At 40.9% G+C, this 19,871-nt stretch overlaps 1 protein-coding gene across 1 annotated transcript; it reads left to right on the forward strand.

Moving 5' to 3' along the window:
* Window positions 1-5,307: 5,307 nt before the first annotated feature.
* tnfrsf11a (tumor necrosis factor receptor superfamily, member 11a, NFKB activator) lies at window positions 5,308-19,615 on the forward strand. Its single transcript, XM_079575813.1, has 10 exons — window positions 5,308-5,589; window positions 10,669-10,744; window positions 11,293-11,418; window positions 11,493-11,621; window positions 11,698-11,788; window positions 13,370-13,446; window positions 13,634-13,741; window positions 13,827-13,876; window positions 15,222-16,047; window positions 18,862-19,615. The coding sequence occupies exons 1-10, from the start codon at window positions 5,515-5,517 to the stop codon at window positions 19,152-19,154; spliced, it is 1,851 nt and encodes a 616-aa protein (XP_079431939.1). The 5' UTR covers window positions 5,308-5,514; the 3' UTR covers window positions 19,155-19,615.
* Window positions 19,616-19,871: the final 256 nt, after the last annotated feature.

Here is a 19,871-nt window from a genome sequence, read left to right on the forward strand (position 1 = left end):
TGTACTCAAAATGTTTACGTTTTTATGAGTCTGCATGCCCCAGCACTGAAGCGATAGCGGGAGAGCACGCCGGTTTGATTATTGTTCAAAGTGTGGACAGGTGCTGTGAGCAGTAAAATGAAGCCATTTCGCAGACAAACACACTCCAGCCCCCCGTGCAACGCTTTGAAGCCGTCTATTGTCTGCTGCGCAATGCAACAACCTACCAAAGTCCAATTTGTGGGGCATTCCCGACTCCTTATCGCACAAAATGTAAAACAAAAGAACAGATCTATGCTTGAGATTACACTATCACACCCAGGTATTTGACACGATAAACCACCTTCCTATATAGTAGTGGCCAAAATATTACAATTGAAAATATTAAAGAACTACTAAGTAACCTGTTTATCTTAATAAAGCTTTTTCGTAGTCCCTCTGGGGATAATACAAGTTGATTGGAAGATGATTGGGGGGTCTTTCATCTCCCCTGGTGTCTGTGGCCAGAAAACCACAATTGCAACTTCACGGTCTCCGGGTAGGCGCCACCAATACACATTAATGGACTCACGAAGAGGAAGCTAACAGGCTAACGGGCAAAGCTAACTGTGGGCTAGCGCCACTTAAACAGTATTTACAGCCAAGTTTGAGTGAGAAAAAATATCTCCATTGTTAAATTGGATGTACAATATCCCTTTGTCCCTTTGTCTTTTCTGTCAGCGTAGTGTTTACTCTCACGGACAATTAATGAGCAAAAAAACGCAACGTGCTATGACACCTGCAGTGGCACTCATGGCCTCGAAGGGAATGAGTTACTTAGTTTACATTTTCTGAACGTTAACTTAACTGATAGTGATAAGGGAAAGTTATACGTAACAAATTTCTTATTATTTTCGTATTCATTACGTTAAGGAGCTCTGGTTCAGCAAGTCAAAATCCACAATGACTTCAAAACATTGAAATTTCAATGGTTTAAAGTCACAGCGGAAACTAAATTAGCCATGTAGTGACTGATGACCATACTGCAATCCTTTCAAAGAAAGAAAATACAAAAAGTTATTAAGTTATACATTTTTGGATACATCTTCAAGTTAAAATAGTGTGGCCATTTTGTTATTAGCTGCCGTTAGCTGGTTTGAGATGGAACCCTAAGGTGAAGGGCCACTCCTGCAGCTCTATACTCTATCCTCTGCTTCTCCTGACGGACTGTTTGGACCTGAATTCAATACAAATAATTGCAATCTGTCAAATAAAGTATTCAAACATAACTTTATACAACCAGTGTCTCTTTTGCAAACATACCTCCAGGCTTTTCAATAAACACAAAGACTGACGCTGATTTTTATGGTAGAAATGGGTCAAAATCGCCGTAAGCCTGCGGTCATTTACTGGCAGCAGATAATAAAAGTGAACACCCTTTTGACAATGACTAAAAATTTGCATAAGCGGCTAATCTATAACCACGGACTGCGATAACTTTGCGGGTGGGTAAATAATGATTGATATGTCCCATAGTGAGAAGTATGGTGTGACTGTTACAGAGGTGGGTAGACCAGTTTTACATTAATAATGCACCTCATTGACTGTTTGAGGATAGGGGCGACCTACATGGATGTATTATGAGGGTCTACCACTTGTATGCAGGTTATTAAAATGCTTCAGTGTGGCTACCTGCATGCATCCCAACTGAAAGCCTAAAGTCCTGTGTGTGGGAAGCAAAGGCAATTCAAACACCAGCAGCTCCTTATTCACAGCAGAGTGACCTGGGTGACTCAGAGATCACATCTGTTTCCAAAGCAAGGAGAAGCAACACAGATCCAGTCGCCCCAAAACCACCGGAACACGGTGGCTGCGCTATAACCTTTTTATTCCACTGTGTGTGAGTGACAGAGAGGCCATGTGCATGTTTTTACAGTGTTTAGGGGAAATAGTTTCTAACTGCTTAAAGGCTTCCTCCAAACACGGCACCAAAAGCATGTCTGCGGCTGGGCTTATAGGGAAATATGTGTTGGATTAAGGGTCGTGCAAAACAAAATTACGCCGTCAGTAAGGGGTCAAAGTAAAAAAAAAAACACTACAGCATATAGCCTATAATATGAAGTGATTATGAGTAATTTTGCAAGTGAATAACTTCTATTAGTGCTGCTGCAGGTTTCCTTTCCCTTTAACTCTTTTTTTTTTTTTTATCCATAATGTCTTTCCTGTCCTACCCAGGAATCAAACTGACAATCCAATAGTTTGTGGAAGAAGGTGAAGAAAAGGGACTCGAGCAGACGCTATGAAGTTTTCTACATTATAAAGGCCATTGGGACCATTTGGGCCTGACATATTTTGGGGTTAAAGGGATATTTCAGGATTTTTGACCAGGGGCCTAATTTCCTAGTTATCTAGAGTGTTGATTTCTTTTGTTTTTTTTAATTCATGCAGTTCTTATATTTGAAGAGTTTGGTGATGCTAGGCTAGGGGTAGGCTAGTGCTAGGATAGTGCTAGGCTAGCGCATGTCTATGGTAACTAGATCCAGTAACCTAGCAGAAGACACCGCTGCTGCGTAGCTTACAACCAGGAAGCTGATGCTGCTCAAATATAAGTTCTTTTAAATGCAAAATGGTCATATTTCAAAAAATATTCAGTCAACACAGACATTTATATTGATAGTCTGGTGTAATAAGTGATTTGCCTCAGGTGCACTGTGCTTGGGTCAGATTGTTTTTTAATGCAGGCTACTAGTTACCATAGACATGCGCTAGCCTAGCACTAGCCTAGCACCACTAAACTCATCAAATATAAGGACTGCATGAATTTAAAAAATATATATATATATATCTCCAGAAATCAACAACACTAACTAGAAAATGAGGCCCTATGTCAAAAATCCTGAAATATCCCTTTAAAGGGACTATACAGAGTTTAAAAATGGTAAAATGATGTTTTTCCTCCCCCTACATGTTCCAACAATGTCCCAATGTGTAGAATGAGCCCAAATCTGTTCACCACAACTGCCTCTAAAATCCTGCACCGTCACTCAAAACGATGTTACTTCGGGTCTGAATTGCTGTCATGCACAAGCTTAATATAGAAGGTGCAGTTACATGTATGACCTGAGGTGGCAGTAGTGAGTGCAAAATGGCTAACTTACATCTAGCCCCTTTAAAGTTAAAAACAGAACACATCACTAGGTTTAATCACTTGAATAAAACCATCTAGTTTCTTCTCCTTTTCATTAGTAGAGTGTTCATTCAAATATGGGTGTTTGTTTTGTTTTTTTCCTCATTTTCGAGCCATGAGCAGGCTGACTCTGGACTAGGCCTCCTGTATGAACTTTGACTTGTCACGCTTAGCAACGCAGCCCACTTACTAGTCACTACAAAGCACAAGTCAAACTTAGGTCAGCTCAAGTGTGGCTGTCGTAAAGCAGCGTGGTGTCTGAAGTCTGCAGCCCCATCGACATTTCGACTACATTGTAACTCTGTTGTTTGAAGTTTAGCCCCTTTAGCTACTTGTCTCTGTTTTAGGTGAGTTTGTTTGACCTCCATGAGCGCTTTTTTTTTTTAACGGCCCGATTGAGTCAAGCCACAGCTGCACTTAAAATCCTCCAAACTGGCGCTTAATTGCTACTGTGAAAATTTCGAGGCCCCAGCCGCAAAACAGCTTCCCTCAGCACGTTTTTATGGGAACAAGTGGAAAGATGACGGATAGAATTCAACGTTGCAGTTAATAAACATACAATCCAAGTTTTTCACTGACACAGCCTTAAAAAGCATTAGACCTCTATTAAACTGTGCTGTACAATAGGCCCTGAACTAAATAAATATCAGCCTATGGGGTCTGATCAGGACTTAAGGAAAGTTAAAGCCTAAATTTCATACAAACTAGGACTTCAACAGCCCCCTTTAAGCCCTAACAATCTTAAATATTGCCAATGTAACCACTGAGTACACATTCATTTGTTTACTTGTCATAAAAGTCCTTTTTTTTTTTTACTCTTCTACAATCTTGTTTACAAAGCTTGCTCCTAACCCTCCATTTTGCATGTTTTCCCAGCACCATTCTCGAGCTCTTGTTCAAAACGTTCCCCTACGTTTTCACCTGAGCCGTATATTTGCATAACTGTCATTTTGAAAAGAAAACTATTCTTCTTGCTTTTTTTTTTTTTCCTCGTAGCTTTCCCTCATATGGAGCTCCAGAGTGGGTGTGCCATGCAAATTCAGTGGCAAATCCGCCCCTCTTGGCAGTTTCTTATTGGGAACAACTATTTCCTGGAGGCATTTTGTGAAAGTTGTATTTGATTGAAAAAAAATAATATTGTAAATAATCATTGGCCAACACCAGGAAAGGAAATGTTGCCCATATAGTTCCATGATAAAACTGCCGAGCTAAAAATGCCTCTATCTCGGAAAATCATCAACAACTTTGCCTTTTATGAAGTCACAGAACTAGATAACCTCTGCCAAGGCACTGCTTCTGTCGACTAATGTTAAATATACACTAGCCATGTTTAAAAAGCATGCTTTAAATTTTTTCAACAAAAGAAGTTCAGAAAAAAGTTGGATGTGTGTTTTATTTTATTTTTATTAAAGGTCCTGTACCCCATTTTTTCCGCTTTCAAACCATGATAGATTGAAAGAGATTGTTTACCTGTTACCCCCCTGCCTGAACCGAACTTGTTTTTGTTGGGTTTTTGTTGATTTTTCATAGCTTTTTTTTGTCGTATTTTCACCACTTTTTTGTCACTTCCATATCATGTTTTTGCAACGTTTTTGTCACTTTTTTTTATCATGCTCTTGTCACTGTTTGTTGTATTTTCACCATGTTTTTGTCACTTTTTTGTCTTGTTTTCGTCACATTGTTTTGGGTCACTTTTTGTTGCTTTTCTTGCACGTTTTTTGATGCTTTTTTGTCACTTTTTGTCATGTTATTGTCTCTGTTTTTGGGTCACTTTTTTGCTGCATTTTCACCCTTGTTTTTCGGTGCTATTTTAATGCCTTTTTTGGGGTGGAAATATTGTGGGGGTAAGAGGTTAAGTATGACCCTAACTCTATGTCTTGCCCTCCTAAATCACTATGAACCTGCCATTTCTACATGATATTCTACAATCTACATTTCCTATTCAGAGGGAATAGCTGGCCTACTAAAAGTGGCCTTTACGTTGAACATTTCTAAATGAATGCACTATTTTAGTATTTTCACATGTGTCCAAATCCTACCTGGTGCTCCATATCAGATTACACATTGATTGAAAGTGAGTGGAGCATGCAGCCAAGGGGAGGGCTCAACTGTTCCGTGCCTTGACACAGTGGGAGGAGTCCGGCCCTTCCTCTTCGCTCCTCTGTCGGATTTTACAAGCTGCTACACGCTGCTCCTTCTCACACGCGTAGGTGAGAGCAGAGGGGACATGGTCGCTGTGCCGAGGTGGGACGTCCCGCGGCAGAGGAGCCTGTAACCAAGTGTCCACAATGAATTAGTCCTTTTGATCAATACGTGAGAGAAAGTCACAGGCTTATCTAGTGTAATATCGGTGCGTGTAAGTTGCAAAGATGAAGCTGAAGTTGTTCTCGAGTTGGATTTTCAGAGGATGGATACTGTGCCTCCTTCTTCTGCTGAATGTCAAGGTAAGGGAATGCTTTTGCAAATCAAACACATATTTCACATATTTGGCTTTTTGCTGTGCGATGGATATAGACAGATTTGTACATTGTGTTTCATGTCAGATGCTTTTCCTGATAAATTGCTCTCTATTTAACCAAAGACATGGCACTGGCCCAAACAGTACACTGGATTTTTATTATACAGGTCTCCAGATTAGGCCAATTTCAGTGCTTTAATGTGTGTTGTTTGGTCGGACCATGGAGTTTCTGCAGCTAAATCACATTGACTGGTCTATAATGCATGTCATTTGACTTGCCTGCAGTGAGGAAAATGAGTGAGGGGACTGTCATAACTCTTTTTCTTAACCATGGCTCTATTTGTTTGGGTTTAGTCTACCTTTCCAAGTCTTACCACACTAACATTGTATCCACTTCCAACGGGGGGTCCAGCGCTGACCAAATGTCTCATCCTGCACCTCAGGCACAGTCACCAAAAGCCACTGTGGAAACCAGAAATACAACACACAGCTGAAGTTACCGCTGTAGCATGTCCCGGCGCACATTAGTTATAGTTTGTATAATCTGTGGAGTTGATTTTATTTGAAAGGTAAAAGTGAATGGTCCGTGACGTGTTGTTGTCCGTAATGTTGTTTATTCCCAGGAGCTAACTCTGCCCAGGTGGAGACGTTTACAAGTTGTGGTTGTGGTGGTGGGACTGCTGGGCACCAGGCATCCATCACTCCCTGTTTGCTTTGCCTTGTTACTGTAAGGCACTTCAGTTATGGCTTAAGATTGCACAAGTGAAAACCTTTTATATATAAACAACTACTATAAACCAGGACAAGGGCAAGACTAAACTTGTCTTAACTAGGATTTACCCCAAAATAGTCAGGACTAAATCAGAACTGAACAACACAAGATCAAAACCAAATATAACTGAACTGGCCTAATAGACTTCACATGAACTGAATTTGTCAAACTTCTTTCAAAATAAACCACAACCAATGCAAGTCAGGTTTAAGCCAGGTCTACATCACAGGAGGAATAACCAAGATCTCACCCAAAGCCAAAGGCAGGACTAAACTTTATCCAAACTAAAATGCACTTTTGTTTGTGCAAGATGTGTGTTCTGTTGTAACAAAAGGATTTCATCTGCACTGGGTGGTTTTGAATCAAAGAATATCCTTGGACGGGATGCCTTCAGTTCAATATAATCAAGCCTGACAACTTTCTGAAAACTTCTGCAGGGAAAGAAGAAAGGGCTTGACAATAAGCTTTGGAACACACTTAATGTGCACATAGGGACTGAAACCACTGGCTTCTTCTGAAAGTGTACGCTTCATTGTGATTGGTTAAATACCCCAGAGAACGATAACACTAACCAATAGGTGGGAAAAGTGCCTCTTAGCGCCAATACACACATCACTAGATTTGGTCAGTAGACTGTGATCTGTCGTATGTTATCATCATTCAATTTTAATTTGTAAACAAGTGAATTAGTCCCAAGGGATTAAGTGTTTTATTTCCAGATGACGCTGCAAAGTTCGCTCTTTGCTCTCGCTCTTTTGCGGTGGTCTTGCCATTTCTGACTCACAACATCCCCGAAAGAATTCCCCTTCATATTTTCAAGCAACCACCACGCTCCAGTTCGCTCCAAACTTATTTCAAACTGTCTGCGCGACATTAGGCAACAGCAGATTACTTCAAGATGTCCAGAGCTGTAAAAGTCAGCGAGTTGTGAATGAATTAAGGACTGTTCAATTTACAAACTTGTCTGTCTCGAGTGCTTCCTGTGTTTGGTTTGGACCGCATCCCCAGTGCTTTATGTTGCTTGTATTCACAGCCATTCTGCCAATGCCGCCTTTATACATCGATTCATCTCCACGTTGTGCATATAAGCAAGCAATCTGAAAGAGGGTATGCTTTTCACTACAATCCAAAAGACCGGGCATGAATATTTTAACTTTTCATGAGATTAAATATCATTATGCATGTTTTATTTTCTATATGTCGGCTGCTCCATTTTATCATAGGGTTTTTCTCACCAGATGCCCTCTCTGTGTCTGGAATGAGCCACAGGAGTAAAGTAAATCATATCCAAGGACACAATGCTAGGGCAAGTGGTTCCCAACCTTTTTCCCTTGAAGCCCACCCTGCTTATAATGGAGGTGTCCAGTCAAAAACAATGACCCTCATCAATGCAAAAAGCAAAAAAAAACAACAACATATATTTCTAACAAGAATTCATTTCAGAGTTACAGCAATTGGAGTGTCTTTTATGCCTAAACCAACTTTCCAATCTTGTGTGCAGGATTTGTATTATTCAATTTGCACACCTGAAAGGGCATAGCAGTTTTGTGGTTTAATGCAAACGCTCAGACTCAGACTTCTTTGAAAGAATCTTTGGTGATCTCTGCTTTGTTATTAACTACTTCCTGTTCACAAATACAGTTGCTCCTATTCAACCACTAATGACATTAAAGAAAAAGTTGTGCAATAGTCTTTTTAAGGGACCTTATTACCCCCCGAAATCCCTGAAGGGTTCGAAGTCACAGTGCGCTGCTCTTCTTGACTCGGTGCCAGTGGCTGTGGCAGTTATGCAAATCAGGTTGTACCCTGACACAGAGGAATGTATTCAGCATCAGATTCCTCTTTGATAGGATCAGTCGAGCTGCACACAAACAAAAAAAGGATGCATAAAAGCATAAGCACAAATGAAAGAGCACAACTTCTATAACTGGATTAGGCCAGCGTCACACAAAGACATGATACACAATAAGGCATTTATGTGCAATCACGAAGGCAATGTGTATATGTGGCCAAATTAGATCAAAGGAAGTGTTTAAATAACCATAGATGCAATAAAAGTATTCTTAATTATGTTCATTTATGTAAACAGTCTGTTTTTGTGTAATTAAATAAGACTACAAACGTCATAGGATTTGTGGCTATGGGCAAAGCTCTAGCTATCGCCTACTGTGGTTGTGTCCTTGGGCATGACACTTTGCTCATCTTGCCTGTGCATGAGTGTGATATGTAACTGAATGAATGTGACAGAAATACAACAAAAACGGGACAAAAAGCAATGAAAAAGTGGCAAAAAACATGAAAAATGTGACTAAAAGTGACAAAAACGCCATTAAAGAGCAACAGAAAAGTGGCAAAAAAGTGACAAAGAAAGCAACAAATGAATAACAGTAAAGTGAACAGTAAAGTAAAGTCACGAAAAAGTGGCAAAAACTGGACGAAAAATGTGACAAACGTGATTAAAAGTGACAAAAACGCCACAAAAGAGCAACAGAAAAGTGGCAACAAAGTGACTAAAACATAAAAGAAAAAGATCAGTTTAAATGAGTTTTGCAGGTGTTACACCGGCCTATAGTCTGTAAGCCTTTAGATTTGGGTAAAGCTGAACTGGAGAAAAAGCACTTGGTTAAGGCGGGGGTTAAGAGGTTAAGCTCGACAGGTTTGGAAAGGGGAATGAACAATGCATGTAATTGTGAATTGACTATGAGCGTCTCCAAAAGCAACGTCTAAAACAAATGTTTATTGCAATGGCCATTTACAGGCATACACTGTAATCACGCTGCTTTATCACATTCATTCATAGAGGTAATTTCACCATGTCCAACAAGATGATGTCAAGTTAGCATTACAAGTTGAATTAGACATATTATAGTTATAGGTTGTTTATTCTTTCTCCCTGTCTCCCATAATAACACCCATATGAAGTGGATGCAGTCGGCTCCGAGGTTAGATGCTCTATCTTAGACATGGCTTAACCTATAATCATATAGGGTGGATCGCCTCTCTTCCTCTGCCTTATATATTTAGTGAAGAAAAATATACTGCCGTGCATAACTGGGACCGAGTGTTTAGATCTGGCGGTCAAGGACTACAATTCCCAGCATTCCTTTGGCTTCCTGCGAACTCCACTTGTCCACTTACACAGTCGACCGCCTCCGCCTGAGAGCCATTCGCACATGTCTGTTTAAAGATGTCATTGTTGTGTAGATTTGTCGTTTGGGTCCGAACAAACACATGCTTCTCATTATTTCTGTGGCCAGAGCTGTGAGAGCTGCATCATTATCCCTCAGCTTTTATTGTGAGAGCGGTTTGCTGTAAAACTAAATGAGGCTAATTAAAAGCCAGGGCTGCAGATGTGATGTTGTGAGAAAATAGTCCAAATATAGTGAGAGCAATCAGGATAAATGACTAGAGGAGTCATTTAAAATTAAAATTATGCATATTGCTTTTATTTAATACTATGAACAAACAATCCAATGACCCTCTTTTTTCTGCGCAAGCTACAACGCTGCCAACGCTTACACTTAACCCCTAACTCCCCGCCTAAACCATTTTCTCCAGTTCAGCTTTACCCAAAATCTAAAAGCCACTAGACTGGAGCCTATAGGCCAGTGTCACACCTCATTTTGAAAGCTAAGACCTACAAAACTTATCTAAACAGATATTTTTCCTCATTGTAGCCATCTTTTTCAAGTTTTTTTGGTCACATTTTTGTCACTTTTTCTACATATTTTCCACATTATTCTGTTACTTTTTTGACGCATTTTTATAATTTTTTCGTAGCATTTTTGTCAATTTTTTGTTGCACTTTTTCTTTCGCGATATCATTTGAGTCTTCTTCTAGATTCGGGTAAAGCCAAACTGGAGAAAATGTGCTAAGTTCAGGTGGGGGTTAAAAGGCCCCATGATGATTCATATTATCACATGACTAGCTTGGGTTTGATAAAAGAGGATAATTTGCAGTCCTATAAAAAAGGAAATTAAGACAATTCATGTGAAACTTGGAGAGAGAAGCATGAGAAAAAGGAGCAGGTCAGTATTTTCTTAATGTATATATAGCCTCTGTGGTTTTGGCTAAGTTTTATCACAACATTAGCGTTGGCTACCTCAGCACATGCGGCGAAGAGCTTTTCTACCAGTTCAGACACTACCTTTATCTAAAGTCACACAGCTCACCTTGTAGCACCTTTCGTTATTTGTTTGAAATTTTAACCATTATTTTCCATATTTAACAACTATTGAAGTTTCAACAGCTGTTAGCTGCAGTCTCATGGATATTTTTCTTTTTCTATGTAGATGGGCGACTCCAAACCAACATGTAAGAATGACCAGTATCTAACAGACTCCAGATGCTGCAGCAAGTGCAGACCAGGTAAAAGTTCAAAATGTACTACATGAATGTGACGCACATGCATTAACTCCCCCATAAAGACGACCCCCCTTGTATCCTTATGACGTGTTTTGACACCTCTGCTATATCACTGAAGACGTTATTTGACGACCATTAGAACAGGTTCCGTTTTTTCGCTAGTAACAGAGGGGACAGTAGGTGGGGGCCACCACAACCCATACTATATTGACCAATAGGATTCAAGGATTTATTTTCACCGATTTTTTTTTATGCAATTATGTTCTATGGGTTGTTCCTGGTAGGCGTCCAAAGGGGAAAGACTTAACATGTGGATTACACACAAACTAAAAATAGGATGATGATGATCCCAAAAGATAAAAGAGGAAGGAAGTCAGAAAGTGCAACATTATTGCTAAACATAGACTGTTGACATTTTTAGTCCTATAGTGACCAATACTACATTCCCTTATATGGAAATGCTGGTCTCTTTTTGCTACATTCACGTAATTATATACGTACACAATGACAAAAAGGAAACAAGTTGAACCATGTGTATCGTTTTCCACTAGGTACTCACCTGTTTGAGGAGTGCAATGACAAAGCAGACACCATCTGTGTCCCCTGCAACGCTGACGAATACCAGCCCGGGTGGACCACAAAGACGAGCTGTACACCACAGAAATACTGTGACCCAGGTCAGCACAGCGTCTACAGAAAAGATATCAAAACAGCAAAAATCCAATATTTACCAGTTGAATTTTACATCCAGGTAAAGGATTTGTGCCAAGGCCTCAAAACTTGGTGGCCGAAGAGCCGTGTCCCTGTCGTCCCAACTTTAAATGTTCTCCCATTAACTGTGAGTACTGTGAGAAGATCCCCACCTGCGGATACGGACTGGGTATGACCTCTACACCACGGACTTTTTTAAGTGTGTAAAACAAACCCATTTCAATATTATTGCTTTGCCTCACCAGAAATAATAGAGGGAAAGAACACCTGCCGTCCCTGTAAGAAAGGATTTTTCTCCAATGAAGACAGTGCGGATCAGTGCAAGCCCTGGACTAAGTAAGTTCACCCCTGCAGCACATCATAAATAAACCTCTCTTTTCAAAGGCATTCCAACTTGCTGATGGGGCAAATGAGTAGATCATAACACCTCGGGCCATTTTTGCATACTTGGGGCAAATCCAGCGAGCCTTTTGCGTCAGTGCCTGGGCTCTGTTGTGACTAGGGCTGGGTACCGTTAAACGGTACCTACTTGGTACCGACCGAAAAGCTCCGGTAGGGGGCGGTATCGAAAAACTATTTTTTTTCGGTGCTAATTTTCGGTACTTTTTCTCTCCAAACGTCAATAAATTATCCGCAGTGAGTCTAAAAAAGCCTGAACTCATGAGCAGCTTCAGCGCAAATGCAGAAGCAAAGCTGTAACTTACTCACACTTCAGTCATTATCAGAGATGGCAGAGCCGCGTCTGAGCCGGCCGGGACTAAACAGGGACTAAACCAGGACTTACAGTAAACTGGTTAAAAACCAGGACTAAACCAGGACTGAATCAGAATCTAGAGCTCTCAGACAAATAGAAAAGCAGTGACAACACGTTAGTGACAACACGCTATGACAACGAGAAACACATTGGCTTTACCTTTAGCGAAAGCCCCGCAGAAGTTACGCACTGTTGTTTACAACTCCATGCTGCACCAAATGGCTGCACCGGAGCATTTGGGATCAAAGATTGTTTTTTGGAAAAGGTGAGCGCTCACTCTGCATTAGCCATTTTTGGAACAGTTATGGTGCATTTTCAGTGACAGAGTGAGCGCTCCCACTATGTAACAGATCTTTGACGTGTGAGGAGCTTTCACTTTGTCGAACAGCGCAGTGTGTTTAGAAAAGTTTAGCTGAAAGAAAACGGTGCCTGATGTGGATCTGTCCCTGCACCGCAGAAGGTAATAACGTCCTTTCTCTCTTTTTATCACTGCTTTAGTGGGAATTCTGCTCAAAAAATGAAGTTACAGGTGACGCTGCTGCGGCCTGTTTTCTGATGTGACGTGTTTGTGCCGGTGTGCTGTTTGTTCTCCTGAATGATACTTTTTATATACATTATTTTAACTCAATTAAAATAACAAAGGTATCGAAAAAAGTACCGTTAAGGCACCGGTACCGAAAAGCAGGTATCGTTAAAGTAGTGGTATCGAAAAAAAACGAACGGTACCCAGCCCTAGTTGTGACTAACGTCCACACCACTTCCCCTGGAACGCCGGTCCGGCCTCAGACTCCGGATCTGTGGCTGCGATCAGTGACAGACAGCAACACTCTTCCCACATCTGGGCCTGTTTTCTGTTGTTGTGTTTACAGACGAGGAGGGAACAAAGGCGACATAAACACCTCAACTGTCACTAGTGTATTTCTCCACAAATTTTTTCTGTCAGTGCGTAATTAGAGGCGCCGTGACCTCCCATATCGGGACCAGGTTCAATTGACAGGAATATGCAGACTATGAGATAATATAAATGGATCGTTAAAAACCTCAATATTTATTTCAACAGATTTACGATTGAATAAATATGAGCTTAAGGCATTAATCCATACATGTTAGTCGTGAGTTGTGTCCCAAAACTGCTTACCTACAGTGCTGTTTCCATTTTGCAGTTGTAAAGCCCAAGGCAGGACGGAGATCCAAGCTGGCAGCGCTAAAGACGATGCAGTGTGCGGACCACCTGTCTCTGGTAAGGCTGTGGGGAAAAAACAAAGCCGTAAACAATAAATAAAACTCAAATGCACCAGACATTAATCATAAACGCGCCTGACATCTAAGACTTTCGCAGAGACCGTTAAAAAGCGTTTGAAATGCATTGCTTACATGTTTTGTTGTGGGGTTTTTTGGTTGTGAGTGAAAATGTAAATGTGCGACAGGTGCGGCTCCTTCCTGGGTCATCGTGTCCGTGCTGTGCGTCATCACTGTGCTCTGCCTCCTCATCCTCCTGCTCTTCTGCTACAAAGACAAGATCAAGCTACTTTCAGGTATGGGTCTGAAACAAGTTCATGCACTGTATTTTGCCCTTTTTCAACTGTTCAATAAAGTTTAGGTCTGCTTTCTTGTGTCCAGTAAACTTGCGTTCCTGTGTCCAGAATTTGAAGAGGACGAGGATACAACAAGTAAGAGATCCATTTTCCGAATGTTATCTCCAAATTTGTAAATAACAGTAAACTATGATCATTTATGGGAGCCAATGTGCGGTCTGCTTTAACCTTTTATCCCACACTTAACCGAGAACATTTTGTCCAGCTTATCCCAAATCTAAAAGCTTCTCGACAAGGGAATGGGACGATAATGAAATTTGGGGTCATAATTAGACAAAATAATTGCAATAAACTATATTATCGCGATTTTTGCCTATGGTTTAAAAAAAAATCACTGAAACTGCAGAAATGATGGGGATTGGGCAATTATTAAATATTCCTTTTCATTGTCTGCTGTAAATGTCATACAAGTGAGACATAAAGTACGTATTTAAAGGCACACTGTGTAACATTTTGGACTCTACTGTTGTCATCAATACAAAACATGCAGCTTATGAGGAGCTCAACACAGAAAATGCTATTTCTGCAGTGGGTAACAAAGAATGGATTTGGATGAGGAACTAACCTCATCCAAATCCTGGATGACATCTTAAATACTGCTGACTTTAGTCACATCTCCATGGAGACGTACCCACTCCTAGTAAAGTTACCGGCACTGGTTGTCTGATGGATTATCTTCTAGCACGATAATCACGTTAATTAAAAAATTTGATTAATTGCAGCATTTTTTATCGCAATTAATTATATTATTGTTTATCATCCCATCCCTATTCTCACCTGGAGCTCACAGCCTATTAGGTCAGTGTGATAATGCCTCATTTGAAAGCTAAGACCTACAAAACTCATCTTCAAGCTTGTTTTTGTTGTCACGTTTTAGTCATTTTTGTTTCACTTTTATCATATTTTCATTGCTTTTTTGTTGCATTTTTGTCAATTTTTTTGTTGTGTTTCTGTTGCTTTTTCTGGAGTTTTTTTCCATTGCTTTTTTGTCTTGGTTTTGCCACATTCTCGTCACCATTTTGTCATGTTTCCACAGCTTTTTAGTAGCGTTTTGGTTCATTTTTCGTTTTTCTGTGTGATGTCACTGTGATCAAGCCCCAAAGATGTGACCAAAACATGTCAAACGTGATAAAAAAACACACACAAAAAGGATGAGACCGTGATTACACAAACAAGGAAGAAGCTTAGATGAGTTTTGTAGGTCTTAGCTTTCAAATGAGGTGTTACACTGTGATCCTCAACTGGAGAAAAAGCACTCGGTTCAGGCGGGGGTTAAGAGGTTAACTGACCCTCCTTGCTAAAGATCTAGAGAAGGGTCCTCAGTGGCTGCACTAGACCAGACCAGTTGCACTTGTTAAAACATGGCATAATTTTGAGACTCAGTAAAACAAAACAAAGTGTTATTTCTCTGCTATTTCAGGAGACATTGGCCCCTCTCTACCACAGCGGAGGACTTCCAGGAGCTCCCAAGAGCACGCCATGCGAAACCACTAAGCTTGTCTGTCAAGTCCCCAACACCCCCACCGATGAGCCGCTGTGCCCTTACCCCACTGCCCTCCCTGTGAAAGACCCTCTGCCCCGCACAGTGGAAGGGATGGAGAAGGAGAAGGAAGCGTCTCAGGAGAAGACTCACTCTTTAGACCTGAGCGAGGGGTCTGGAGAGCCCGAGGAAGTGTCCGACGATGAAGGGGAGATGGTGAGCACGCCCACGGCCTTGTGCGGGTGTGTGCCCTCAGTGCAGGAGCCGCTGGAGGTGGGGGAGAACGAAGACTGTAGCCAGGCGGTGGACCCTGGATCTTTGGGCACGTGCTGCTGCGGAGGTTCAGACGGAGAGGAGAGGAAGAGAGACAGCGGCAAACAACTGAGGACAGATTTTGTGACTGGAGTTGTATCGCTAGTATCTCTACCGTCCTCCGGGGTTTGCCCGTCTAACACCGAACTCTGTCTGCCCTTGTCCAAAGCGGACACCAAACTTGTATCTGATACGGTTGATTTAAAACTGGAGGAGCCTTACAAACTGAAATGCTTAAACTCGCCTTCCATAGACAACAGTAGAACATCAGCAGGGAGCTCAGTCGGGCCCCTGATGACCTCCTCTTTTGCGGGGGACCTCTATCAAGACCAATCCAGTCTGGACCAGTCCGACGAGGAGAAGGGGACGAGTAAGCTCTCATCAGGGGACTGTGAGCTGGAGTGTCCACCGGAAAGTCTCCACAGTCAGCTGATAGAGCCAACTAATACCTCAGGTGGGTTTTGTACCTCATTGACCACAAAGCATTTTATGTCAAGGAACCATTAACCATCACCTTGATACGGCCATTTATTCATCCAACAGTGTACAGACTTTAGGAGGGTTTATTAGAACATAGGTGTTAATCTCTACGGTCATCCCACTTCTACTGCGACTGAGTTTGACGACGGACAGGATCAGAACAAGTTTAGAAAAGGGAGATGGATTAAATACGCGAGATTACTGTAAAATGTGCAACCGAACCAATGTTTTAACATGTGTAAAAGATTATAGAAGCTTTGTCTTGCCCAAGGCCTGATGGAAGAGGGAATTGAAACACCGGCCTTTGCTTAAAGAATGGGATCAACTGAGCTACATAATTTATTCACTTGTGATGATAATGTGCTTGTCCATATAGGGTATTTAACAAACAACTGACACACAACGGGACGATTTAATCCACACGGGGCAGATCCTCCATCACTCATTGCAGATGTATGGCGGTGGTGGGCGTGAGCAAAGGAAAATGCACAACAGCGTGGGAAAGACATTTAGACTCCACACAAAGAGATCAAACTCACAGCCTAGTATTTGAAAAATCAAGTGCGCCGACCACTGTGCACACACTTCCATAACAGAACGGAAGCAAACGAAAAAAAGGAAAAGTCCAATTACCGTGCAGCACTAACTGTTTATGAATCAGAAAGTTACACAATGCATTTAAATTTGTCATTTTATGTCAGTGTCAAATATTTACGTAGGCGCTGACCACTTCGGCAGCCGCATATGCATCATTTCAACTGCATCACAGTCGTATCCCCTTTCCACAAAGTAGGTGGTTCTTTTCGCCAAGAATAACACAAGGAAATTTCTTATGGTTTAGATGGAAAGTTTTACTGTTACACACATGAGCTTGAATTGTTCCCACTGTAGCCTTTATCCTCTGCCAAAGGGGGGGGTAAAAATACATGTCTGGGAAGCATTTATGTATTGCTGCTTGTACAATCAGAATTATCACTTGATACTGGGGCATGGCAATAAGTTCCTATTGCGTTTCCAAGAATAATGCCACTGACGGTCTGACCCGAAGTTACAGGAGACCACACAAGAGCACGAGATGTTTTCTTTTTTACTGTTATATTGTCTGAAGCCGTAGCAAGTCTTCATACGACCCTTTCCTTGTTTGTCAAAGTGTGTGAGTCTAGCTATTTACTTAAGGCTTCAGAGGGTTGTGCAAACTGACCACAACTTAAATTGAAGCAAGATGTGCCCTGCTTGAGTAATACGTTTTAAAGGCCTTGCCCTCCCAACACAAACACGCAAACTTGTGAGGATCTTTTTTAAACCTACTGATGACTGGTGGCTCTAATTACAAGTAGACTGAGAATGGGCAGCGTTTCCCATCACACTGTGTTTGGAAATAAAGGCTTCCCGCTAATCGGGCTACTGTCACCTGTGCACAGAGGAGGAAAATATAAAACGGCTTATTGCAAAACACCATCACTAAAGTGGAAGGGGTCAGCAACATCCCACTTTAAAACGACTAAATTAAACTGATTCAAATACAACCACTGTAAAATCAAGTCATAATTGTACCCATTAAGTGACTAAAATCGTTTAGTAAAGGTAAAATGGTCTCAGCAGATATGTTTAAAGTAAATGATTGGAGTATCTACTTACTCTCTATCCCCTTTTGTCTGAATATCTAAAAAAAATATCTATAAATAGAACGCGCAACTAAACAACCTCAGGGTGAAAACGGCTTAAGAATAACAAGAGGAGGGATTTGAATTGACTAAAAAAAACGCAAACCGAGTTTTATAAAGGGAATTGCAGAGGAGAAAGCTTCCACAGTTTTCAACAATGGTCAGTCTTGCTATTGTTACGCACTCAGAAAATCAACTTGGCATTAACAAAGAATAAACAGCAAGATTCCAAGAAGATCTGTTTTCAAAACTGTGGTGAACGCCATTTTGTTTGCTTCATGTAGCCCCCGGTCGACTGGTATTCCAGGAAAACACTCTCTTTGGACAGAGAACACAGACAGGCTCTGGAGTAAAAGTGTGAGTTTATTTGCCTTTATGACTTTATAGGTCTAGTCTTTGAGCGGCTGTTTACCTTCACAGCGCCTCCAAGCGCACGTGTATATGAGTGTGTTCAGGCCAGCAGACAGACGTGTGCTCTTAGTCACCGGGTCGGCTTGCTTTTTTCTCCGATTTTCAGACGGGAAGTGGGCAAATTAGGAGCCCGACAGGGTCAAGTAGGGATTTACTCATTCATATTCAATGCCAGCACTGGCCTTTCATTGGTAGTGGCAAAAGTTACCACTAATATTTTATACTGCTTTGTTTTTCAGGCATCAACATTTTTCCCCCATTATTCAGTCTATAAATCTTATGACCTTGGCTAAAGTTTTGTTTTTGAAGCGCTCACTTTTCTCACGCTTTATGTGCAAGTTACTAAAACAAAAAAGGGAAAATGGAATATCATATTGTGGTGTATTCTGGCCTTTCTGTGGTGATCCTGGTCATTCCGCCCACAGACAATGGTCATATGGGGGAAGACCTACTTCAGTGCCTACAACTCACTGGGTCAACTTTAATGTAGAAAAGTGGTTCTCAAACTATGATGCATATTACTGGTGACATTTGGGCTTCTCCCGGTAGTACTTGAGAACCACCAATCTATTGTGTGACATGAAATCTAATGATAGAAAGTGAAGAATTTCACTTAGCTGAAGTAATAGTATTATGCTGAGAGTAATTTGTTGACAACATAGTACTCAGTGAAAACGATACTGAATTGCTTGTTACCTCTGTATCTGCTGCAGGTCAAGTGTCTGGAAACCACAACACCACCTTCATCTCCAGCGGTCAGGTCATGAACTTCAGTGGAGATGTCATCGTGGTGTATGTCGGTCAAACGTCTCTCGGTAACGAGGAGATGGGACCAGAGGACGCATTCGGGAGCCCTGTACAGGAACAGGCCCAAGAGACAGCCATGTTTTTCCAAAGCAGCTCAACAGAGGACTCGATTACCCATAGCACTTTGCAGGAGCAGACTCTGCCAATCCAGGAAATGATGGATGAACGAGCGCCAGAAAAAAGGAAAGGGACAAAATAATGTTGGCCTTCCATTATCTCTCTAAAGTTCCTGTCAAACCATATCAATGTCACAATTGAATACTGGTGCATTATTATTGATTTTTTCTTGTTATGGAAAGCCCCCTTTCCAATGGGGATTTTAACTGGAGAAGCAAATGTGGGAAATTATTGCAGGTCTTAATACAAAGTGAAGTTTTTTGTACCTGGCTTTAGACCATGCAGCTATCAGGTTTTAAATCAGATCCACTGTGTGGAAATAAGGTGTGTCTTTCGCACTTGAAAAACTTTTTTTTTTTTTACTTTTAAACCAAAGAGGTGTGGTAGAGGGAAAGTGTGTTTGTTGTGTTTCAGGGTCAATAACAGTTAAAGAAATGTTCATGGTTTGATACTATGCATTCTCTGTTTTTAGATCAGTTTTCTCATTGTACTAAAAGTACAGTTTGTGTGTCCAAAATGCTATGCATTTAATAAGCCATTTACTACTGGTTCTGTTTGTTAAAATTATGTTTTATGTGTTAAACTTTTATAAAGAAAATGTTTAAAATGTGGATTTTTAAATAATTTTATCTGAGACAATTTAATGTATAATGATAGCTGTATATACTGATCTTCCACAGACATATTATGTTTTTGTGGGACAATAATGATATAACAAGTGCATTGTACAGTACAGGTGTTTTGATAATTTTCTTAAATTGAGAGGATACTTTAAATACATCCAGCCGCAAATCTTGTA

Source organism: Gobius niger, assembly GCF_951799975.1.
Source record: "Gobius niger genome assembly, chromosome: 18".
Taxonomy (NCBI): Eukaryota; Metazoa; Chordata; class Actinopteri; order Gobiiformes; family Gobiidae; genus Gobius; species Gobius niger.